At 36.7% G+C, this 24,346-nt stretch overlaps 1 protein-coding gene and 1 pseudogene across 1 annotated transcript in view; both read right to left on the bottom strand.

Annotated features, from left to right (window-relative positions):
* The window catches only part of LOC122734474 (solute carrier organic anion transporter family member 4C1-like), a 120,970-nt gene that overhangs the window by 45,837 nt on the left and 50,787 nt on the right, over nt 1–24,346 (bottom strand). Inside the window, 1 exon segment of the mRNA XM_043975318.1 lies at nt 24,101–24,296. Coding sequence (XP_043831253.1) covers nt 24,101–24,296 — 196 coding nt within the window.
* Nucleotides 3,387–4,249, bottom strand: LOC122734475 (annotated as a pseudogene).

The raw sequence follows: 24,346 nt of genomic DNA, 5'->3' as shown, positions 1-24,346 counted from the left end.
AAGATACAAATTTAAACACTATATAGTTATGACAACCAAGCTTGGCACTAGAGAAAGGATGAGAATATGTATATAATGACTAAGCTTGGCACCAAAGAGATGTAAGAATGTACTTCTCACCTTTCTTTTTAAAGGCAAGAACTATTGATGTTGAATGCTATATATACTTTTTTTGGGGTTTTGTTTTGGTTTTGGTAAGGCAATTGGGGTTAAGTGACTTGCCCAGGGTCACGCAGCTAGTAAGTGTCAAGTGTCTGAGGCTGGATTTGAACTCAGGTCCTCCTGACTCCAGGGCTGGTGCTCTATTCACTGCACCACCTAGCTGCCCCGAATGCTATATATATTTTTAAACTAAACTGATTTGTTAGTTTTGTTGAACTGATTTTTAAAAAACAGAAAATTAATATTATGTAAAAGAAAATGCATTGTCCTATCTTCTTTGAAGAGCTGGGGGACTGTGAATGTGGAATATTACATAGCTTTCAAACTGGTTTAATGTTCTGGTTAATCTTACTGAACTGCTTTTTCTTTCCTCTTGCTTTTTATTCTTTATTACAAAATAGAGCTCATTGCACAGGATGGGGGAGAACAGGAAATAAAGGTGATGTAAAAATAAAATGTAACAATAAAATATTATTAAGGAATAAACATTTGATGGACCCAGAAAATTGATGAAACATATTTAACTCTTGTTGTAAATGATATTTACAATAATTGTGTTAAGTTTTGTTTTTAAAAATATATTATTTTGGTATACCAATAGTGGTATAGCTATATCACAATACATTCAAAACAGATACATGACTTAAATATTAATTCATATTAATAAAACAAGAGAATAAGATTAGGTACTTTTAAAAGTTATGGCTAGGAGGCATTTGATTTTTTAAACAAAACCAGGTTAAAGATAAAATATGTCATTTTAATTGCATGAAATTTAAAAGCTTTTAAAAGCTGCCTAGGGACAGCTAGGTGGCGTAATGGATAAAGCACCTGCCCTGGATTCAGGAGGACCTGAGTTCAAATCTGGCCTCAGACACTTGACACTAGCTGTGTGACCCTGGGCAAGTCACTTAACTGTCATTGCCCCACCAAAAAAAAAGTTTTTGCATAGGGAAAATTAACACAATGGATAAGAAAGTTATTTACTGAGGAAAAACAAGTCTTTGTTCCAAAAATCTGAGTGTCTAGGTGATCTCTAAGTGTCTAATATCCAAATATATAAGCAACTTGCAAGAAACAGTAGCATATAAGACCAAAAGCTGTTCCACAATAGTTAAATGGTCGAAAGATACGAAGAGATCTTAAAAGAATTGAAAACTATTACATATGTGAAATACTATTCTAAATTACTATTAAGAGAAATGAAAAAAATTTAAAAGGCTCTTAGGTTTCATTTAAAACCTAGCCAATTAGTAGAGCTGGAGGAATTAAGGAAAGATGAGCATGCTAATGTACTATTGCTACACCTGTGAAATAGTCCAAGAAATATGGAATTATGAGAATTGATTAATATCCCAATTCTCTCTGAGTCAATAATAATTATACATCCCAAGGAGGTCAATGATTTTTTAAAGGCCTCAGATACACCAAAAATATTTAAAACAGAGCTTTTTTTAGTTGTAAAGAATTGGAAACAAAGTATATTCCCAACAACCAGGGATGGCTAAACAAGTTGTAGAATATAGATGTAATGAAATATTACTATGGTGTAAAAAAATGATGAATATGACAATGGAAAAACCTAGATAAGATTATGAACCAATAAAAGGTGAAGCAGAAGCAGAAGCAGAAAAATAATATATAGGACTATACAACATATGTGGAAACCACAACAACAGAAGGATCGAATTGAATGCTGTCAAAGTATAATAATCAAGCATGACATCAAAGAAGAGATACAAGGAGAAATGCCCCTTTTCTGCAGAAATGAGAAATTATGGATGTGAAACACTTTCCTGATAATATTAGACTGTTTTATGTATTAGCTAGTTTTGATGGACAGTTTTTTCTCTTTATATTAGATCTTTTTTTTCCTCTCTCTTTTTAAAAAAAAAGTTTTTTGATAAGGGCAGGATGAATGAGAAATATACATGATAGAAAAACAAATCAATAAAAATCATTTAATAAAGAATAGACTATTGAAAACATTTTATTTAAAGGATCAGGAGACATAGGCTGCTCTTCACTGAATGGAGAGAGACAACAATGACCACGGAAATAGAAGATAACTAAATGATATCTCTTTGTCCATACCCTTGATATCATTAGTGTAATTAATTCTCAGTATAGAAATTCCATATGCTAATTCAGATCAGTAAATTATCTGTAACTTACCTTCTTCTTCTTCTTCTTTTTTTTTTTTTTTTAGTGAGGCAATTGGGGTTAAGTGACTTGCCCAGGGTCACACAGCTAGTAAGTGTTAAGTGTCTGAGGCCGGATTTGAACTCAGGTACTCCTGACTCCAGGGCTGGTGCTCTATCCACTGCGCCACCTAGCTGCCCCTGTAACTTACCTTCTTAAAGAGTTGCTTGTGGCAGTGAGAAATTAAGTGACTTGCTAGTAGTTACAAAGCTAGTGGTTACATATCAGAAATATGTCATGAATCCAGCTCTTCTTGAATACAAGATCAATCTACTATTTACTATGTCCTAATTACTCATATTATTATGATTTTCCTAGTCCAAATATGAAACTTCTATAATGCTGCAATCATTAACATCTGGATGGGATGATGCTTGTGTTTAACATAGGGAAGATAAGAGAGGCCTTATGAGACATATAAAAAACCGAATTAAGTTTTAATAATAAACCACTCTCTCCTCCCATGACTGAGATTGATCAAATGTGAAACAATAAAGTTTCTTAGATGCAACTTTGCAATTCTCTATCTGTGTATTATATTAATACCTCAGACTTCTTTTTTTTAGAGTCTTCTGTGTATTTATTGTTATACAGCAGAATGCCCATAACAGGTCATCATAATGGCCAAATAGTCAGCCGTGCAATATATATGTACTTAAGCACAAATGGGAGACATGATTTTTAAAAAAAATACTTAAACACAAATTTATGGTCTTACAAAAAAGCATTTAAACTAGATGGTCTAAATTGATCTGCATCCTTGGACCCACAATAACTGTTATTTTCCCCAAAACCAATAGAATCAATATACTGAATCATCATCAGCCCCACTGTGTGAATAATGGATCATAATAAATGAGTCCCTTTTTCTAAGAGCTTTCCTTGGCTCCTCTACAAACATGATCTGGCCTGGATAAAAAGACAACAGGAATTTCTTGAAGGTCAGTGGTCCAAATTGCTAAGTATGGTTAAGTATTCTACATGATCTATATTCACTGGTTCCATTTTTAGTTAGGATGTATTTAGATTACTTTCTTCAATTCATCATACAGGACAAGCAGGAAAGCTCCACCCATGCCTCTAAGAACATTGGACCAGGCACCCTTGAGAAAGCTTTGCCACCTTCATCTTTAGCAATCTTCTTCCAGCAGTCAATTGTCCCAGTGCACATGATATCAGCTCCTTTGTGCCCAGACTGTATCATCATTCGCTGCCTTACTGTATCAAAGGGATAGGAAACGACACCTGCTACAGCCATCACTGATTGTGCAATCATCCCACTTATCACAATATGAGTGTTCTTCGGATCTGGGAGCATACCTTTTGCTGTATCATAGATTCCAACGTAGGCTGCTCTCTAGATAATGATACCCTGCACTGAGACATTGAAACCTTGATACAAGCCATGAATTCCATCAGACTTGGTGATTTTCACAAGGCAGTCTCCCAGGACTTTAAATTCTCTTTCAGTGCCAGATTTCCCAACATCAGCTGCCAAGTGGGTTCTCGCAAAATCCAAGGGGTAGACAAAGCAGAGAGAAGTGGCTCCAGCTGCACCACCAGAGGCAAGATTGCCAGCAAAATACCTCCAAAATTGTGTGTGCTTGTCCATTCCTCCCCAAAACACCTGCTTATACTTATCCTTAAAGGCAAAGTTAAGGGCCTGGGTGGGGAAATATCTGATGACATCTGCTAAATTACCCCGCCAAAAGGAAAGCATCCCTTGTTGCTTTGGAATTCGGACTATACAATCCATTATGCCTTTGTACTGCACCTGCAATAGTAGCTTGACTCTCTCGATGGGGGCCACCGCAGTCTTGGAGATAGCAGCGGCAATGCCACCAGCCAGAAAGTCCTTGGCAAAGGAGATGGCCTGTTCCGTCATGGTTATGGATGGGGAAAGTTGGAAAAAGAAAGCTGAGGAACTCGTTGCTGTCTGCACAGCCACTTGTTACAGCTTGGACCGAAAGGACCAATACCCCAGACTTCTAAAGGAGGTAGATGAATCATGATTAATGTGATATGTTATTTTATCCCTCCTAAGTTTGTGTCACGTACAAAACTGGTATTCATTTCTTTTATTCAAGTCATTAATAAAAAATACTAAACAAACGGGCAAACATCACTCCACAGGAGACCTCAAATAATTAATAACTAACTATCCTTCTGGTTCGGCCATTCAATTTTGTCTTAATATTATCTAGCCTACATCTCTCCAACTATTGGACAAGATAGGATAAGACATTAATTATCCCTACTATTCCCCAGTTACAAACAATTCCCATCTCACCATGCCCTTTGGAACCTCTTCTCTCTTCTCAGAGAGCTCCCCTAACATTCTGAAACTATTTACTTCAATCGACTTCCTTGCTCTGATTGAAATCAGGCTCTACTCTGAGAATACATATTTTGCAAACCTCCACTGTTGAATACTCTTCCAATTATGGTTCCTGATTCACAAGACTGTCATGAAGGATAAGCGTACTCCTCGAGGGAAGAATAAGTTAATCGGTTATTTCCAGACCATTCCTCTAATACCATAACCTCAATGACTTTCCCTCTCTGGGGGAAAGGAGGTCTAAATAATGATCTTGTAAAACTTTTTCTCTATTCCTATTGTTCTTGTCAACTGATTGCCTAGTTGTTTTCCAAAATTTTAAAGGAAGTTAATATCTTATTTTATGCTTAGATAATTCAATATACATTAACAACCTTTTAAATTACCCTGACTTCTCAATTCTTGAGCTTGCACCTTTAACTCAAAGGACTCTCTTTTTCATACCACTTCAGAACAACAACATGGCCACTCCTTGGATCTTAGAATCTCTCAGAAATGTATAGACTCTAAAACCTGGAACTTTAAAGTTCCATTTTCTTTCTTTCTTTTTTTTTTTTAGTGAGGCAATTGGGGTTAAGTGACTTGCCCAGGGTCACACAGCTAGTAAGTGTTAAGTGTCTGAGGCCGGATTTGAACTCAGGTACTCCTGACTCCAGGGCCAGTGCTCTATCCACTGCGCCATCTAGCTGCCCCAAAAGTTCCATTTTCTAACTGAAATCTCCTATCTTTCCTTAACTCATACTCAGTGACAACTGATCTACTTTTAACCTTTATGATAACCTTTACTCCCTTGACTTATTTCTATTCTATCAGTCTATTTCCTCTGCTGAGGATTCCCATACCTTTAGGCCTAACCTTGAACATTTGTAATGTTAACGCTTCCCTAGCTGCTGTCCTATAATTCCTTGTTCTTTTGGCTTTCATTTATGATCTGTGAAATTGTATCATTTATTAATCACCCCAGCTCCAAGCTTCCATCCCATTTTTTCTACTCTGGCTCCATGGCCACTGAATACTAAAGGAAGAAAGAAAAAAAAAAAGAAAAGCAAAACTGAGCTAATTTTACATACTCAAAATAATAGGAAGGGGCAGCTAGGTGGTACAGTGGATTAAAGCACTGGCCCTGGATTCACAAGGACCTGAGTTCAAATCTGACTTTAGACACTAGACACTTACTAGCTGTGTAACCCTGAGCAAGTCACTTACCTCTCATTGCCCCACAAAAAAAACCAAACAAAAATAATAGGAGAGAGGCAGTGTGCTATCTTCATTTGAAATGGTTAAAGAAGGGAAAATACATAATATATTCAACACAGTAGGAGAGTAAATGTTTAAGAGAAAGAGATGGGAATTTAGAAGGGAATAGATTAAGGGAGACAGTAGGTAGAAGCAAAAAATTTCTAAAGATAGAATTAAATAAAAGAGAAGGAAAAGCACGAGAGAATACAATGGAGGGAAATTCACAGTTAGTAATAAAAACTGTGACTGGGAATGGGAAGAAATCACCCACGAAACAGAAGAGGATAGGAGACTGGATTAGAGACCAGAATCCAACAACATGTTGTTCACAAGAAATACACTTGATTAAAGATTCACACAGAGTTAAAATAAGAGGCTGGGCATGATCTATTATGTTTCAGCAGAAGTAAAAAGGGCATGAGGTAGCAATCATAATCTCACACAGAGAAGAATTTTAAAAAAGACCTAAGAGATAAAACAGGGAAACTAAATCTTGCTAAAACAGAAAATGAATATCAATACCAAATATATATGTGCCAAATACTATAGCATCTAAATTCTTAAAAGAAAAGTTAAATGAGTTGCAGGAGGAAATAACCACTAAAACGATAATAGTGAGGGAAATAAATTTACTTCTGATTCTGAGTCAGGAAGGCCTGAGCAAAGAAAGACCTACTTCTGGTAAATACTGGTTGTATGATCCTGGGTAAATCACTTAACTTATTAGTGCCCTAGGTAACTCATAGATTCTAAGTGATGGAGCAGGTATTGATCTGCATTGATAGAAAATTTTCCTCGTTGGGAGTTCACTATAATGATGAAAATCTAGTTCAAAGTAAAAAAAAAAAGATAATTATACAAAGGCTTAGCTGGGACCTTGCTATTATTGTACAAACCTATCCACAATGAACATTCCAAAATTTTCCATTTTTCTCAATAGCCCATATAGTAATAATACATTAATAGCAAGTGATCTAGCCTCTCACTTCACTGAGATCATCTGATATGGATTCCCTAAACTTGCTGCCTCCTCTATTAATCAAACCTTATCATAATTACATCTTTTTTTTTTTTTTTGGGTGGGGGCGGTGAGGGTTAAGTGACTTGCCCAGGGTCACACAACTAGTAAGTGTCAAGTGTCTGAAGCTGGATTTGAACTCAGGTTCTCCTGAATCCAGAGCCAGTGCTTTATCCACTATGCCACCTAGCTGCCAATCATAATTATATTAGTCTCTTTCTCTCCAATTAGATAAGAAATAAAATTCTAGTTACTCTAACAACACCCTTGATCTTATTCTTTCCTACATCCTGTAGGACCTTGCTCCAGCAGTGATCTTATTTTTCATAATTTTCAATTTTTTCCTTATCAGTGGCCATTTCCTCATCTATAAACATGCTTGGGGGCAGCTAGGTGGCACAGTGGATAAAGGATTGGCCCTAGATTCAGGAGGACCTGAGTTCAAATCTGACCTCAGACACTTGACACTTACTAGCTGTGTGACCCTGGGCAAGTCACTTAACCCTCATTTCCCTGACAAAATGAATGAATGAATGAATGAGCGAATGAATGACTAAATAAATAAACATGCTTAGGTTTTTCTAATCCTTAAAAAGTTTTTCTTAACTCTTTTAGCCCATCTAGAAAACACTCCATCTTTCTCCTCTCCATTACTGATAAATTTAATGAAAAAGCTGTCCATCCTAAACATACCCACTTCTTTACTATTCTCTTTCCTCAACACCATAGGACTGAGCTTCCACCATACAATTTTACTAAATTTGTTCTAATTACCTCCTAATTACCAAATCTAATGACCTTTTAAAGTTTTCACCCTTAACCTTTTCACAGTTTTGTTTGTTTGTTTGTTTTTTTGGTGAGGCAACTGGGGTTAAGTGAGTTGCCCAGGGTCACACAGCTAGTGTTAAGTGTCTGAGGCCGGATGTGAACTCAGGTCCTCCTGACTCCAGGTGCTCTATCCACTACGCCACCTAGCTGTCCCTCACAGTTTTTTTTAACACTCCTCACCATTTACCTTTAGATACTCTCCCTCCCTGTGGTGTTAGAGATATCATACTCTCCTAATTCACCTCTCTAATCACTTCTTCTCTGTCCCCTTTCTAATCATCTTTTCTCTGTCTTCTTCACTGGCTACTCTTCCTTTTTACAACCTCTTAAAAGGGATATCCTTGGCCCTCTCTAAATACAATTATTCATGGCAATCTCATTTACCCCAATGGCTTCAACTACTACCCTGAAATCTACATCTTTACCAGTATAATTCCAATAGTTTCCTAATGGGCCTTCCTATATCCATTCCCCATCCTCCAATCTATTCTTTATAAAACTATCAAAATCTTTCTTATCTGTAGATCCATAAATCCCACCCTTTCAAGTTTAATTCAAATGTCTTCCCATTTAGGAAGCTAGATATAAAGGAAGAAATGAAGATTATTTTCATAACTTATAAACTTTAGGGATCCCAAGCCTAGGACAATAAATAGTAAAAAAAAAAAAATGAACAGACTAGGTAGTAGGAACCTATGCATTTCCATTAATAAAAGAATATTAAGAGCAGGTATAGTAGTACATAAAATGGTTTAGTGACCTGCAGGCATTTAGGGAACAAAAATAGGCAATATCATGATTGAAGAATATTATAGATAGCAGGTAAATAAAATTATTTTGTGTATATGTAAACACTATCATCATCATCATTATTATTACTATATATAAACTAAAGGAATTCTTCATTTATACCTCATACAGAATCCCTAATTCTTTTAAAGCATCACTCATACTACCTACTATTTGGGGCTTTTTCTAACATCTCCGATTGTTAGTGCTCTCCTCTGACTCTCAATATTAGTTGACATCCCCTCTGGATGTATTTTGTATACACAGATGCACCTTTTTTCCCCTTTTAGTAGAATATGAGAGGGGAAGCTAGGTGGCGCAGTAGATAAAGCACCGGCCCTGGATTCAGGAGTACCTGAGTTCAAATCTGGTCTCAGACACTTGACACTTACTAGCTGTGTGACCCTGGGCAAGTCACTTAACCCTCATTGCTCCGCCAAAAAAAAAAAAAAAAAGAATATAAGCTACTTGAGAATAAGGACTATTTTTTTTTTGTCCTTGTCTCTACAGAACCCAGAAAAGGATAGTCTCTAATATATGGCAAGTGCTCAATACAATGAACTGAATGATGAGGTTTAAGTGAGTATGGTTGCTCCTCCTTAAACTTTTCCTCCTCCTCACCCTTGGCCCCTAGAAACATTTCAAACCAAACCAGGGCAAACCACCAACATGGACTTCACTGGTTTTGGAAAGAAAGGAGGCTATTTGACTTGAAACCAATATATGAGCAAAGTAAAGAAAGGCTGTGCTGTGGGTAAAAAGTAGAAAACTTTTGGATGCAAAAGAAAAAGAGGACTACTGAAATAAAGAATCAAGAAGCTTCCTCATTTTTACAAAATTCAAAGTTGTCTGATTCTTTAATAAATTCACAATATAAAATGGTTGTTTAGTCATTCAAAATGCATATAGAAACTTTTTTATTGATGAGAAGGAAAGCATACATATTTCTCTGCTTCTAGATAATTTTAACATTTCTAGGTCTAAGGCCCTGAGAAACTTTTACATTGTGAATCAGTTTTCCAAATGTAGTAAAAATCTAATATTAGATTTATTAATATATTTTGGCTAGTTTATTGCTACAAACTTGGCAAGGAACTGACTTGAATTTTTTGTCGTGTACATGTTCCTTGATATATATATATATATATATATATATATATATATATATATATATATACATACATACATGCATGTGTGTGTGTATTCTGTTGTCTCTTTTCCAGAAAAATTTGCACTTATAGTAAACTTTTTAGTAGGATTTTTTTAGAGAAATGAGCAATGGAAAACACTCCAAAAAGAAATTTAACCCTACTTCTGCCCAGGTTAGGGTAGTTTTGCAAAGGGACAACCTGTGCTATGTGTTCCTTATGTGGAGGGAGACCTGACTCCTGATTGATTCAGAGAATGCTGAATATATCTACCTGTGTAAGGAAATTTTTTTGTGCTGTGGAAACTAGAGAAAAGGAGAGAGAAGCTCTACGGGGGTGGTAAAGACTTGAATGGTAGGTTGGAACTATCAGTGTCAGAAATGTATATGTGAACTAGCCATGTCATGTTCCTTGGTATCTGATATCCAAGAAATATAAGGAATTGATTTAAATATGTAAGAATGACAGCCATCTCCCATTAGATATAAAGGGACAAAGGACAAGAATGGGTAATTCTCAGGGAAGAAATTCAAGCCATGAACAGTCATAAAATACTCCAAATCATTAATAACTAGAAAAATTCTAATTAGAACAATTCTGAGGTTCTACATTATACCTATCAGTTAGATGACAAAAAATGAAAATTATTGGATAGGATGTTGGAGGACAGGCACACCATGGAATGTTATTGAGGCTCTGAAGTGGTCCAGCTGTTCTAGAAAGCAATTTTAAATGATATCCAAAAAGTCATTAAAATGATAATAAGATTTCAGATAATCAGCTTATCTTGTGTGAGGCATGATGTTCTGAGAGTCCAATTAAGCAGAACTGCTGATGGAAAGAGAGAGTTAGTGGCTTTGAAGTCACAGGACCTAGGTTTAAATCTTTCCTCTGTCATTTAACACCTGTATAACCTCTCTTGGACTCCATTTCCTCATCTGTAAAATGAGAGGTTGTACTCCCTTCAGTCCTACACCAAAGGTGCTATTATTTGTTTCTAGTGTTGTCTTTGCCTGCAGTGATGATAAAAGAAGGCACCTGACCTCCCTGGTTCTCTGCCAGATTCACTGAAAGATACATATAAATCTAATAACACCCCAGTTGCTGGTTCACTTAATATCTTTGGATACTGGGATATAACTTATAGCTCTCATGCTCAGACTCCTAACGATCTTGACTCAACTAGTTAAGATTGCATTATCCAAAGAATATTAGTGTATAGAAAAGATGATCCACCATCACTGTTTGTGGGATTGAAGGCCAGGTACCAGATCAAAGTATTGGTGAAAGTGATCATAATACTGTGTTCTTGAAGGAAGTTAGGAATTAGTATCATTCTCCAGAATTTGGCATATTGCTCTGTGAGCAGGAATTATTTAATAACTGTTTGATAAATTCAGGTTGAAGGAAAAACTTAAAGGGTCTATAAGAACAGTGTCAGGAAGTACAAGGTAAATTATATGATGATCAATGCTATGGACAAAAGAGATTAAAAAAAACCTTGGCTGCAAAAGAAAGTTCAAGGGAGGAGAGGCGGGTCAGGGCCTAGACTTGGGATGCATGGTGTTCAAATCCACAGTTTTCACTACAGAATAGGATGTAGCCAGCCCAATAACACCACAAAACAGAACTACCAGCTGGCTTGGTGTGGACCCTCTGCCCTCAAACTTTGACCATATTTTCCTTCTGAGACCCTTGGATCTATTTTCTTTTGGCTTTTCTTTTGGGATTATGTCAGTCAATAAATATTTCTTACTATAGGCTAGACACTGTGTTATGTGCAGGACAAACAAGAAAAGGAAAAAAGTCTCTGTCCTGAAGGAGCTCAAAATTTAATGGGGGAGAAAAAAGCAAATAAATATATACAAATATTTATGGGATAAATAGGAAATAATTAAAGCAAAGTCACTAGAATTAAAGAGAGGTTGGGAAAGGCTTCCTGTAGAAGACTGGATTTATTTGGGAGTGGAAAGAAACCAGAGAAGTAAGGAGGTAGAGATTAAGTGTGGAGAGAGTTCCAGGCATGTGCGAACAGCCAGAAAAAATGATGTAACCAATTTCTAATGAAGTATTGTGCTTGGATTCCAGCAGGAGCCAAAGGATATAACAAATTAGAATGTGACAGTATGAAAGGAAAAAAAAAGCAGGGAGAGCCAATGCCTATTTTGTTTCTATTTTCTTGGGAACTTTGGAGGGAAAAAATAAAAATGGTTTATAAGAAATTGAAAGAAAATAGGTAGGAAATAGTGAAAATATCTAGTGTTTACCATAGTTTCTGACACATAGTCAGTACTTAATCAATACTTAGACATTGACTGACCTAGTAGTTTGGAATGAATTCAAATAACCAGACCCAAACAAAGTACACTAGTGTACAAGTTAAAAGTGAAATAAATAAATTTATTAACTTAGGCAACAAACCTTAAAACTTTTTACATTAAAATTTAAAAAATATGTAATATGTCTTTTTGTGGCACTAGTTGGACAGGATTTGGCATTCAGTTCACAAAATTTTGAAATATATTATTTAGTTCATCATGAAACTGCATATCTAATTGGATATTGTGTATCTTTGATGGAAAGTCCATTTTTCCAAGCCATGTCCTGATTATAGCTAATAGGTAGGTGTTCTTTGTTTCTTTTTCATTCAATAGTGTGTTATTCCCTCTTTGAGCCAAATCTGATGAGATTAAGGTTCAAACAATTCTCATTTCCCCTCCCTATTTTCCCTCTACTGTAATAGAACATTTGCACTTCTTCATGTGATATAATTTACCCCATTCTGCCTCCCTCTTTCCTCTTCTCCCATGACAATCCTTTTTTCCACCCTTTAATTTTTTAATATCACATCAAAGTCAACTTGTACCCATACCTTCTGTCTATGTATTTTTCTAACTGCCCTAATAGAGATACAGTTCTTAAGAGTTATAAGTATCATCTGTAATGATTGGAATGATGCCACCTACTGGAGACTTGCTGTGGGAAAGCTCCACCATGAGGAAAATGCCTCAGAGGCATTGTGGCTTTTCCTTGGCGTCAGGAAATGACATTTGCTCATGGGTGCTGTCTATCAAGGCTACCAGCCAATCAACTTGAGGAGCCTCCTATGGTCTGGGAGGAGATTGGAAGGAGGAAAGGGAGCCTGCGCGGAGAGCTCTGGGGCTTTTTGGGTTCCTGACTGGATGGTGGTGGTGGCAGAGGACTTCACAGGAAATTTGAGGAAAGATAGGAATGCCAGGCTGTTGGAATTCTGTTCTCAATCTTTTTCTTTTTATTTTCCAATAAACCCTTAAAAACCTAAACTCGTTTTATCAGTGATTTTAGTCAGTTTCTCCCAAAACTGGGGGAACAGATTAGAATCCACATTTAGAATCTTAAATTACACACATCTTTCCATGTAGGGAACAATTTAATCTTATTGAATAATGTGTCGCTTTTTTCTTTCCTCTTTACCTTTTTATGATTCTCTCGAGTCTTGGATTTGAAAATCAAATTTTGTGTTCAGCTCTGGTCTTTTCATCAGAAAAGTTTGAAAGTCCCTTATTTCACTGAATATCCATTTTTTCCCTTGAAAGATTATGATAAGTTTTGCTGGGTAATTGATTCTTGGCTGTAATCTAAGTTCCTTTGCCTTCTGGAATATCATGTTCCAAGCCCCCCAATCCTTTAATATAAAACCTGCTAAATCTTGTGTTATCTTGACTGGCTCCACAATATTTGAATTGTTTCTTTCTGGCTTCTTGCAGTATTTTCTCCTTGACCTGAGAGTTCTGGAATTTGACTATAATATTCCTTGGAGTTTCATTTTGGAATCACTTTCAGGAAGTGATCAGTGGATTCTTTCAATTACTATTTTAGTCTCTGGTTCTAGGCTATCACGGCAGTTTTTCTTGATAATTTCCTGAAAGATGTTGTACAGGCTCTTTTTTGATCATGGCTTTCAGCTAGTCCTGTGATTCTTATATTGCCTCTCCTGTATCTATTTTCTAGGTCAGTTGCTTTTCCAATGAGGTCCTTTACATTTTCTTCTATTTTTTTCATTATTTTGATTTTCTTTGATTGATTCTTGATGTCTCATGGAGTCATTCATTAGCTTCCACTTGGCCAATTCTAATTTTTAAGGAATTTTCTTCTTCAGTTAGCTTTTGTACCTCTTTTTCCATTTGGCCAATTGGATTTTCTAAGGAGTTCTTTTCTTTTTCCAAGCTGTTGACTCTTTTTTCATGATTCTCTTGCATTACTCTCATTTCTTTTCCCCAATCTTTCTGCTACCCCTCATTTGATTTTTTTTTTTTTGGCGGGGCAACGGGGGTTAAGTGACTTGCTCAAGGTCACACAGCTACTAAGTGTCAAGTGTCTGAGGACAGATTTGAACTCAGGGATTCCTGAATCCAGGGCTGGTGCTTTATCCACTGCACCACCTAGCTGCCTCTCATTTGATTTTTAAAATTCTTTTTGAGCTCTTGCAAGAGGACTTTTTGGGTTGGAGACCAATTCATATTCCTCCTTGAGGCTTCAAATTTAGGAGTTTTGACATCATTGTCTTCTTCTAAGTTTATGTTTTGATCTTCTGGGTTGCCAGGAGCTTTCTATGGTCAGAACTCTTTTTTGGTTTTTGCTCATTTTCCAACCTGTTTCATGATTTTTACAACTGCATCGTTTATGGGATATTGGAGGCACTGTCCCAAGATTCTTGTATTGGGGGCTAGGGGTCTGGTCACTGTTTTTCTGTGTCAGGGATTCCAGGGGTGGCCTGGCCTATTTGAGCTTGTTGTGCCAGGGGTTCAACAGCTGGCAGTTTGCCTGCTGCAGTGGGGCTGGAGGCTTCACAGCAGGCCTCCTGTGACACTGGCCGTCTGATCCAGGACTGTGGGGCCTTGATTGCTGATCTGTGTTGTGGCTAAGGGTCTCCCTCTAGCTTGCTCAGACACTGTGCTGGGCTGCATACCCCTTTTCCTTCAGTCCTTCTAATTTTCTTGGGCTGGAAAACTGTTTTACCCCATATTTTTGTGGATTCGGTCACTCCAGAATTCATTTAGAGGCTTTGTTATTTCAAAGGAAACTGAGGAGAGTTCAGGCATCTTCCTGGATTTTCTCTGCCATCTTAGTTCTGTCCCCACCTCAAAGGTTTTCAATGGAGTTTAAATCAGGTAAGTTCCCAGGGCAATGAACGTGTTTATCTTAAGCTTTTGTAAAATTTCTTCATCAAGAGTCAGGGCCTCTGCTGCTCCCATACTTTAGGGCTATTTCGTTTTGTAGGATATTCTGTTCTTATAGGGCAGTGCTGAGAAGGCCATGGAAGAGCTGGAGGAGGAGGATAACACTTCAGTAAAACTGATTCCGTTTTATTGTGGACAAATATGATTTTTGAAATACATACTTGACTTCACTTGCAGAGAGGTTGTGAGACCTAATGGAGAGATTCCCTGAATGTGACCAATCTGTAGTTGGAGCCATCTTTGACACTGTGGTCCAGAAAATGTATTAGGTGCTCATGGCAACACTGTGGATTCTGGTACTTCTAGGTATCATTGAAACAAAGCTACAAATGGAGCAACAACAACAACTATAGTGGCAGATACTCCTAGGTCTAGGGGGATGTCAGTAGTCCTACTTCTACTTCCTGGTTTAACTATCTGCAGTTCTGACTTTTCCTGGTGTGAAAAGTTTCTAAATAAACTATATTTGAACTACTGATCATTTAAAATGTTTGTTTTGGGATTTTTAGTGTTTATTTTTGGCATGTGACCCATCTGAACATAATGGTAATGATCATTTCCATGTCCTCTCCCCATCTTTCAGCTCTACTTTCTACTCTGTCATGATTTTTTTTTTTACTTCAGTCCTCTCAGTGATACAAGTGAGTGTAAGAAGCAAGCACAAGATGAAGATATTCAATTGATCTATGTACTCTTCCTCACTTTTTTAAGCTGCTGCATATCAAAGGATGCTAAACTTGTTTTCTGGGGAAAATTAGATAGCAGGAGAGTGTGCTTTTTACCAGTAAGAACTGTAAATTTTAGGAGGCATGGGGGAAAGATGCAGAATCAGAAAATGCATTGAGTGTATGATTTAAAACAGTAAATGAATCCTTAAATGTTCTGAAGAGGAAGAAGATAGGCCAGATGGGTGACTCAACAACAGGATGAGAATAGATCAAGGAGTAATTCCTTCTCCAAGATGTTTTGGTTACTTTTTGTTTATTCTCTAAAGTGATGTGAATATGAAAAAAAAATCAGTACTAAATTTTTGTATTAAATATTAAAAATCAGTTCAACTGAAAAACAAAATTTTGACCTATTCATGATGAATGATGCTGTCTTGTAGTATTTCATCTCCATTTGAGAATTTCTGAAATCCAGAACAATTCTTCTCAGTATAAAAACACTTTTATCAGAATTTCCTCAATGAAGACAAGACTTACAGGCCCACTAGAAGTTAAAAAAAATTCTCAAAACATCATTTGAGGGTAAGTTTTAAAATCTAATGAAGATGCTAAGATCTTATATGCTCACCTGAATTTCTTCTCACAATGGTTTTGGTATAACTTGAAATTTAAAAGTAAATTTCATCAGTGGAAATTTTCCAGTTTTGATATTCCAAGCTTTGAAATGTCTTTCCCATGGAAAGTATTATTTCTTGATTGGTTAGTAGCTGTGTTTTTACTGATGTTTTTTCTGTTCTTCCAACTGTAAAAGTCTATACACTAAACTGTACTGGAATCCAATAAAAACCCAGCTATTTCTAAAGGTCTTTTTTCCCACTTTCTAAGGATTAATTAAACTGTCCTGAAGTGACAATTTGTTAGTACTTAACTTTGGTTTTCATTTTTAATTATTTTTGGCGGGGCAACAGGGGTTAAGTGACTTGCCTAGGGTCACACAGCTAGTAAGTGTCAAGTGTCTGAGGCTGGATTTGAACTCAGGTCTTCCTGAATCCAGGGCTGGTACTTCATCCACTGCGCCACCTAGCTGCCCCTTGTTTTCATTTTTGATAGCATTCTCCTTTACACTTCAGTAAAACTGATCCTATTTTATTGTGGGCAAAAATGATCCTGGAAACACTTGACTTCCTTATACCATTAGCCATTACCATATTTCTAAGAACCACTTGAAGTACTTTTTAAGCACTATGACTTTTGCATGTTTCTTTAGAGTAATTAAAACCAACAGATTTAAAAACAGAACTAAAATAAATCAGTAAATCAAGAAAGGTTTATGAAGGGGCAGCTACATGGCTCAATGGATAGAGCACCGGCCCTGGATTCAGGAGGACCTGAGTTTAAATCCGGCCTCAGACACTTAACAATTACTAGCTGTGTGACCCTAGGCAAGTCACTTAACTCCAATGCCACACACACACACACACACACACACACACACACACACACACACAGAGAAACAAAAACAACAAAAAAAGAAAGGTTTATGAAGAGCCTAGTACATTACAGGCATTGTGCTAAGTGCCAGGGATACAAAAAGAAGCAAAAGACAGTCCCTACCCTCAAGGAATTCACAATCTAATGGGGGAGAGAACATGCAAATAAATATCTACAAATCAAGCTATATACAGGATAAATAAGAAATAATTAACAGAGGGAATGCACTAAAATTAGAGGGGTTGGGAAAAGCTTATTATAAAAGGTAAGATTTTAGATGGATCTGAAAGGTGGCCATGGAAGTCAGTAGGTGAAATTGAGAAGGGAGAGCATTCCAGGCACGGGGGACCAACAGAAAATGGCTGGAACTGAGAGATGGAGTATCTTGTATGTATAGTGGCTAGGAGGCCAGTGTCACTAGTTTCAGAGATGGAGATGGAGCATCAAGTGTAAAAATACTAAAGAAGAGACTTAAAGTGAAAAGAGGCATTAGAGGTTATCTAATTTATCTAGTCCAACTTTTCATTTTACAGATGAGGAAACTGAGACCGAAAGAAGTTGCAATTTAACCAAGGTCATTAGCTATGCTAATGAGATCACCAAGGGAGAAACTATAGAGAGAAAAGAGGGTACAAGACAGAGACAGAGTTAGAACAAGAGGAAAGGGATTAAAGAAAAAAGAACAGTATAGAATTGAACTGGTTTACGAAAGGGTTGAGACAAGGAAGAAAGGGGAGTGTTTCTAGATCAGGAGTGATTGCCTAGGAAAGTAATGAGGAGTGGGGAGAATGAAGAGTCAGAATGAAGAACAAGGTTAGAGAAGATAAGGAATAGAGAAAGATGAAATGATAATAGAGTATGATTGTGTAAAGGTATTTCAGAATTCATAAACATGGAAGTGGAACACTTATGAGTGATATGAGCTCAAGGGAATGACTATCCTATATGTGTAGCTAAGTTGGAGAAGGTAGTCATATGAGCTGAGGACATCGAGAAACTAGGAAGTTAGAGAATTTGGAGAAATATCAGTTTGTATGTTGAAGTTCCCTAGTATAAAGGCAAGAGTTGGAATAGAGGGAGAGATTGAGTCAAGCACTAAATTGCCTGAAGAAGTGAGAATGTCTCAGGCTGATTATCAGATAATGGTAGTCAGAGACTATATTGGGTGATAAATTTAGAGTGAACCTCAAAATTGGAAGAGGTTGCTGAATCATGATAATAATGAGTTCAATGAAGGAGGAGGTAAAAATAAAGTACATTTAGGGGCTTTTATAGGATTCTTGCGCTAAGTAACAAGAAATGTGAAATGAAAAATGAGTCTAGCAGTGTGTAAGTCCAACTCTTCAGTTTTTGCTCCCTATCTATCAGTTCAAGAGTCATGATGAGTGGCAATTTTTGTTTAACTAACACTTGTTTTCACTCTTTGAAATATCGAGTAAGTCTCCTTTATGGATGAACAATTAAAAAGAACCACAAGAGATGAAGGGAGGCAGCACTGTGGAGCAAAATGAACACAATCAGAGTAATCAAAATTTGTTTTGAATGCTAGGCAAATAACAAGCAAGAAATAAAAATCATAGCTCACAGAGTCTGCATTCAGTTCAAAGTCATCTCCAGTTGTCCTGATAATATATCTTGCCACGGGTCCCAGAAGGCTCCGCAGGAGAAAGTGAGGCTGGTGACTTTGCACAGCCTTTCCTCACTTAAATCCAATCCATTGCAAGTCATGACCATCTGTCATGATCCTCTTTGAGAACAAAGGACAAACAACAACAACAATTCTGGTATAAATCCAATCTCGTTGTAGTGTATAATCTTTCTAATATGTTGATAGGGACAGAGTGCACAACCAAAAGAAATAAAGAGCATCACAGGAGATCAAACAGACAATATTGATTATATAAAATTAAAAAGGTTTTGTACAACCAAAACCAAAGAAGTTAAAATTATAAAGGGAAAAAGTAACTGAGGTTAAAATCTAGCAGTGTGTTTTCCAACAATGGTGTCATATTTAAGATATGTAAGAAATGATTCAAATATATAAGAATGAGAACCATTCCTCAATTGATAAATGATCAAAGCATACAAAGTCTTCAAATGGAGAAATATAAGCTATCAGCAAGCATGTTATAATATTTCAAATAACTAATAGAGAATTGCAAATTAAAATAATTATGAGGTTTCACTTCACCACTCATCAGATTGGCAAAGTTGACAAAAGAAGAAAATGACAAATTTTGGAGGGGCTGTGGGAAACAGCCTCACTAATGCACTGTGAGTGGAACTGTAGTTTGGAACTCTGCCCCCAAAATTACTAAACTAGTTACACCAATTGTCCTAGACATATTACTAGTAGGACTATATCCCAAAGGGTTAAAGAAATAAGAAAGGGACCTATAGGTACAAAAGTATTTATAGCTTTTCTTGAGTTGACAACTACAAACTAAAGGAGTACCAATCTAACAGGGAACAGTTAAACAAATTATGGTGTATGGATATAATGGAATATTGCCATGACCTAAGAAATGGAAAAATGAACAATTTTAGAAAAAACTGGGAATACCACTATGAACTGATACAAAATGAATTCAGTAAAATTAGGATAACAACCTATACAAGGACAATTACATTACAAAGAAAACAAAATTTGAAAGTTTTAGGACTCTGATTAATACAATGATAAACCATGATTCCAAAGGATTAAAGATGAAGCATGCTATCCACTTTCTGTTAGAAAGGTGATGGATTAAAAAATGAAGAATGACGGCCAAGGTGGGAATTTGTTTTGCTAAACTATGCATTATTTATGTGGGCTTTCTTTTTCTTTTTACTGTTCAGTTGGGGAGGAAGTGTGAAGAAAAGAAAATGTTTAATTGGAAAATACATTTTTTCAATAATTGCAGCATCCAATTCTTTTTTGCTTGTTTGTGTGTGTGTGTGTGTGTGTGTGTGCATATATGAGTGTGCATGGGTCTCTGTGCCAATCTCCTCTTTGTCATGGAAACTTTGGTTTTAGGCGATAATACTCTGTGTGTGTGCATACCTTTGTGGGCATTACTGTATTATGTAAATGACATTTATAAGTTGTTGTTGTTGTTGTTTTGGCAGGGCAATGAGGGTTAAGTGACTTGTCCAGGATCACACAGCTAGTAAGTGTCAAGTGTCTGAGGCTAGATTTGAACTCAGGTCCTCCTGAATCCAGGGCCGGTGCTTTATGCACTGCGTCACCTAGCTTCTCCAAAACTTAAAAGTTTTTAAAATTAATTTCTAAACATAAATTAAATATCTGGTTGAGAAAATTTCCCATTATTGATGAACAATTTGTTGGACCAAGAAATTTCATGGGGTCCACTGGGAAAAAATTGTATGTTCATTTTCATTAACTATTTTCACTAACTTTTAACCACAATTCAGCATTTCCTTTAATTATGAATTCAAAAAATATTCTGAGATGACCATAGGTTTCACCCAACTGTCAAGGGCTCCATGACAAATAAAACAGATTAATAATCCTTGCTCAACTCTGATGGTCTTTTTTCAATCCTTATCCTTGATCTTGTTTTGTAGCAGTTGGGACTATGAACTACTCTCTTCTCTTTGAAACCACCTTATCTCTAGGTTTCTATAAGTCTACTATATTCTGGTTCTTTTCTTACCTATCTCACAGATCTTCCTCAGTCTTCTTTGAAGGACATTTATCCATGTAATGTGCTCCCATTGATCAAGGGTACCCTCTTCTATCCTGGGCCCTCTTATCTTCTTTCTCAATAATATTTTACTTGATGATGCCATCAGCTTCCATGGTTTCAATGAAAATTTTTAAGCCGATGATTTTCAGATCTTTTTAGCCAGCTCTAATTTCTCTCCTGACCTCCAATCTTGTAGCTCTAACCATCTATCCGACATCTCAAGCTGGCTGTCCTGTTTATATCTTAAGCTCAGCATGTCCCAAACTTAACTCATTATATTACCTCTCAAACCATTCCCTTTTCCTAACTTTCCTACTCTGTCAATGGTTCCACCATCTTCCTTGTCATTTAAGTTCAGAATGGAGGTATCATCCTCTACTTGTCACTCTCTCACCACCACCCTCCTTCCCAATATCTAGTCTTTTGCAAAGTCCTGTCAATTTTATCTTGGTACTATCTCTCATATATTTCACTTTCTCTCCTCTGATACTGCCACTACCCTGGTGTATGCCTTCATTACCTCATGACAGGACTATCACAATAGGCTTTAGTTTTTCCTGTTTCAAGTCTCTTCCCCACTTCGCTCCATCCCCTCATATGCGGGATAATGACCAAACTTCTGATTTATCTCCTTGACTCAAGTCTTCCCACTCAAGTTCATTCTCTACTGATCTGTCAAATTAATCTTTCTAAAGCACAGGCCAGACTATATTATACCTCCATGTATTCAATAAATAGCAGCTCCCTATCACCTCTAAAAGCAAATAAAAAGACTCTGTTTGGAATTAAAAGTTTTTCCTAACCTCACCCTATCTGACATAGCCAGTCTTCTTACACCTTTACTTCCTGCTCCCCTATGCCCAGTGACACTGGCCTTGCTATTTCTCACACAAGACACTTGATCTCTAGACTCTGGGACTCTGGGAATTTCACTGTTTCCCCATGTTTGGAATACTCTGTCTCCTCATATCTATATCTTGGATGCTCTGGTGTCCTTCAAGTTCAAGCTACAATTCCATCTTCTATGAGAACCCTTTCCTGATTCCTCTTTAATGTTAGTATCTTCCCTCTGTTAGGTCCAATTTATCCTTTATATATCTCATTTACACATGGTTGTTTGTATGTTGTCTTCTCCATTATACATTAAAGTCCATGCTCCTTGAAAGTAGGAACTGTCTTTTTCTTTTCTTTGTATGCCCATTGCTTAGCACAGTGTCTGGCACATAACAAGTGCTTAATAAATATATCTTGAATGACTACTGTAGAGGCTCTCCAGTTTATTACTGTCCTTTCTAAAATACAGCCCCCTGAATAAATGTACTATCCTACACGTGGTCTGACCAGGGCAGAGACTCTCACATCATATCCCTGGTTTCTGTGCCTTTTAAAATTCAGGTCATGATCATATGGACTTTCCTCACTGCCATAATCATTCAACTAAAACCTATAGATTTTTTCTCAAACACAATACTGTCTAGTAAGGCCTTCCTCATTTCCTGCTTAGAAGGTTAATTATCTGAACCCAAATATAAGGCTTTACATTTATCCCTACATTTGCAGTTAGCCTCTACAATAACATAAAAATTAACTTTATTATCTTTGACATAAACTTTTAGACTATCAAGAAATCTGAAGAGTGGGACAGAGTATATTCTAAGCTTGTGGGTGAATGTTCTATGGAAAGTGTGTATACTACAGCCTTTGGAGAAGACGGTGAATGTACACCTCTAAAGAAATTTCTTGCTGGTGGCTTTAGGGAATCCAAATTTTATATCATATTCAATTATGGGATAATTAATTAATGATAAAGTGTCATCTTGATTTTCAGTAGTCAGCTATTCCTCCCAGGTTTCTGTCATCTGTAAATCTGTTAAGCATTCTATATATGACACTGTTGTTGAGGGGACAATCTCCTGGAGGAGATGAGAAGGGATGGATTCAAGGGAATAAGTAGAAACACTGGTCTTTGGGAGGAGAAGGATTACATCTTCCTGAGAGAATGGAGTGAAGGAAGGTATAAAAGGGTTTTGATATATTCAAAAGGGAAAAGAAGGAGCTCAAGACAAATGTCCTTATTTTCACAGGCCCTCTGCTGAGGGGGCAAGATGGGGTACTATAGGACACTTGAGAGAAGTTTCTGAACAGCTTCTATGGGAACTGCAATAGAAAGTAAATTAGGGAAGAATAAAAGGACTGCCATGCAGTAATAAGACTAGAGTAATGAGACCATTTGGAGTAGACCTAGTTGACCTAATTGTGTGACTTCCTACAGCACAGGTGAACAGGGCAGAGAAAGGGGTGGTAGTGCTTGTTGAGGGATGGGTTTTACAAGACATGACCAATATAAAAGGGATAAGGAATTTGAGAGGGGAGGACAGGCTATAACTGTGGAACTGGATAATTTCAGAACCATATTTGGGAAGGAAGAAAAGGCCAGGGCAGGACGTCATGGTCAGGAGCACTGAAACAGGGAGTGACTAGCAGCTATGATGAGGATGGATTGGTTTAGAAAGGATGAGATATAAGGACAAATAGGAAGTTTTAGTAAGAGAGGAATTTCAGAAATTTTTGATCACTGAGGTAGATTATTTATAGGTGATAGGGAAATAAAAATATAACCCTTCCTGTGCATAAATAAAATGGAGTAAAGGTGTAGATTGTGAGAGCTGAGGCAGCTGGGTGATAACAATGGATAGAGCACCACACCCAGAGTCAGGCTTGAAGCCTTTTGTTCCCCTAGGGCTTTAGACACTTACTAGTTACATGGCCCTGGGAAATTCACTTAATTTCAGTTACTATGTCTCAGTTTTCTTATCTAAAAAAATGGAGATAACAATAGCACCTATCTCCCATGTTTGCTGTGAGGATAAAATGAGATATTTGTAAAGCACTTTACAAACCTTAAAGCTCTATTATTAACTATTATTATTATCATTATTGAGGGAATTGATGGATTGGAAGGATAGGATATCATTGAAGTTCCCAAGTATCAATGGCAGGGAAGAGAACACTAATACAATTCTTTCTTCTCCAAACTTTTATTGTACAATCACTAAATACAAAATTTAAATTGGTACATGTTTGCTATTTTTAGTCATTTTTGTCATTTTTAATATCCTCCAGATTTTCACAAATATTAGATCTGTCCTCACATGATTTTAAGTTCCTTGAAAGCAGCAAACATATCTTATGATTTATAAACCCACACAGTGTTTCATATAGTACCTACTTGGTAAATACTTGGTAATGACTATAAACACATTTTGGGGCTGTGATATTAAAATATCAAAAAGATATTGATATATTTACCCTTTATATGGTTGAAAAACTCCAGCAAATGCCTCATTTGGACACTTCATAAAAATTAAAGTCATAGTCAGCAGGAATGATGCTGTAGATGAAAGTACTGCAAATTTCATAGCTTCTTTACAAGACATTCTGAACCTGGAAACAACGACACCACCCAAAATCTGCCCAAGAGCGGCACCTGGCATTAAAACAATCCCTAGAAAGAAAAGAGGCCCTGCAGTTAGAATATGAACATGATACGGCCAA

This window comes from Dromiciops gliroides, chromosome 1, assembly GCF_019393635.1.
Source record: "Dromiciops gliroides isolate mDroGli1 chromosome 1, mDroGli1.pri, whole genome shotgun sequence".
NCBI classification, from domain to species: Eukaryota; Metazoa; Chordata; class Mammalia; order Microbiotheria; family Microbiotheriidae; genus Dromiciops; species Dromiciops gliroides.
The sequence above is the reverse complement of the archived record's forward strand: the minus strand, read 5'-3'. Positions and strand labels throughout refer to the sequence as shown.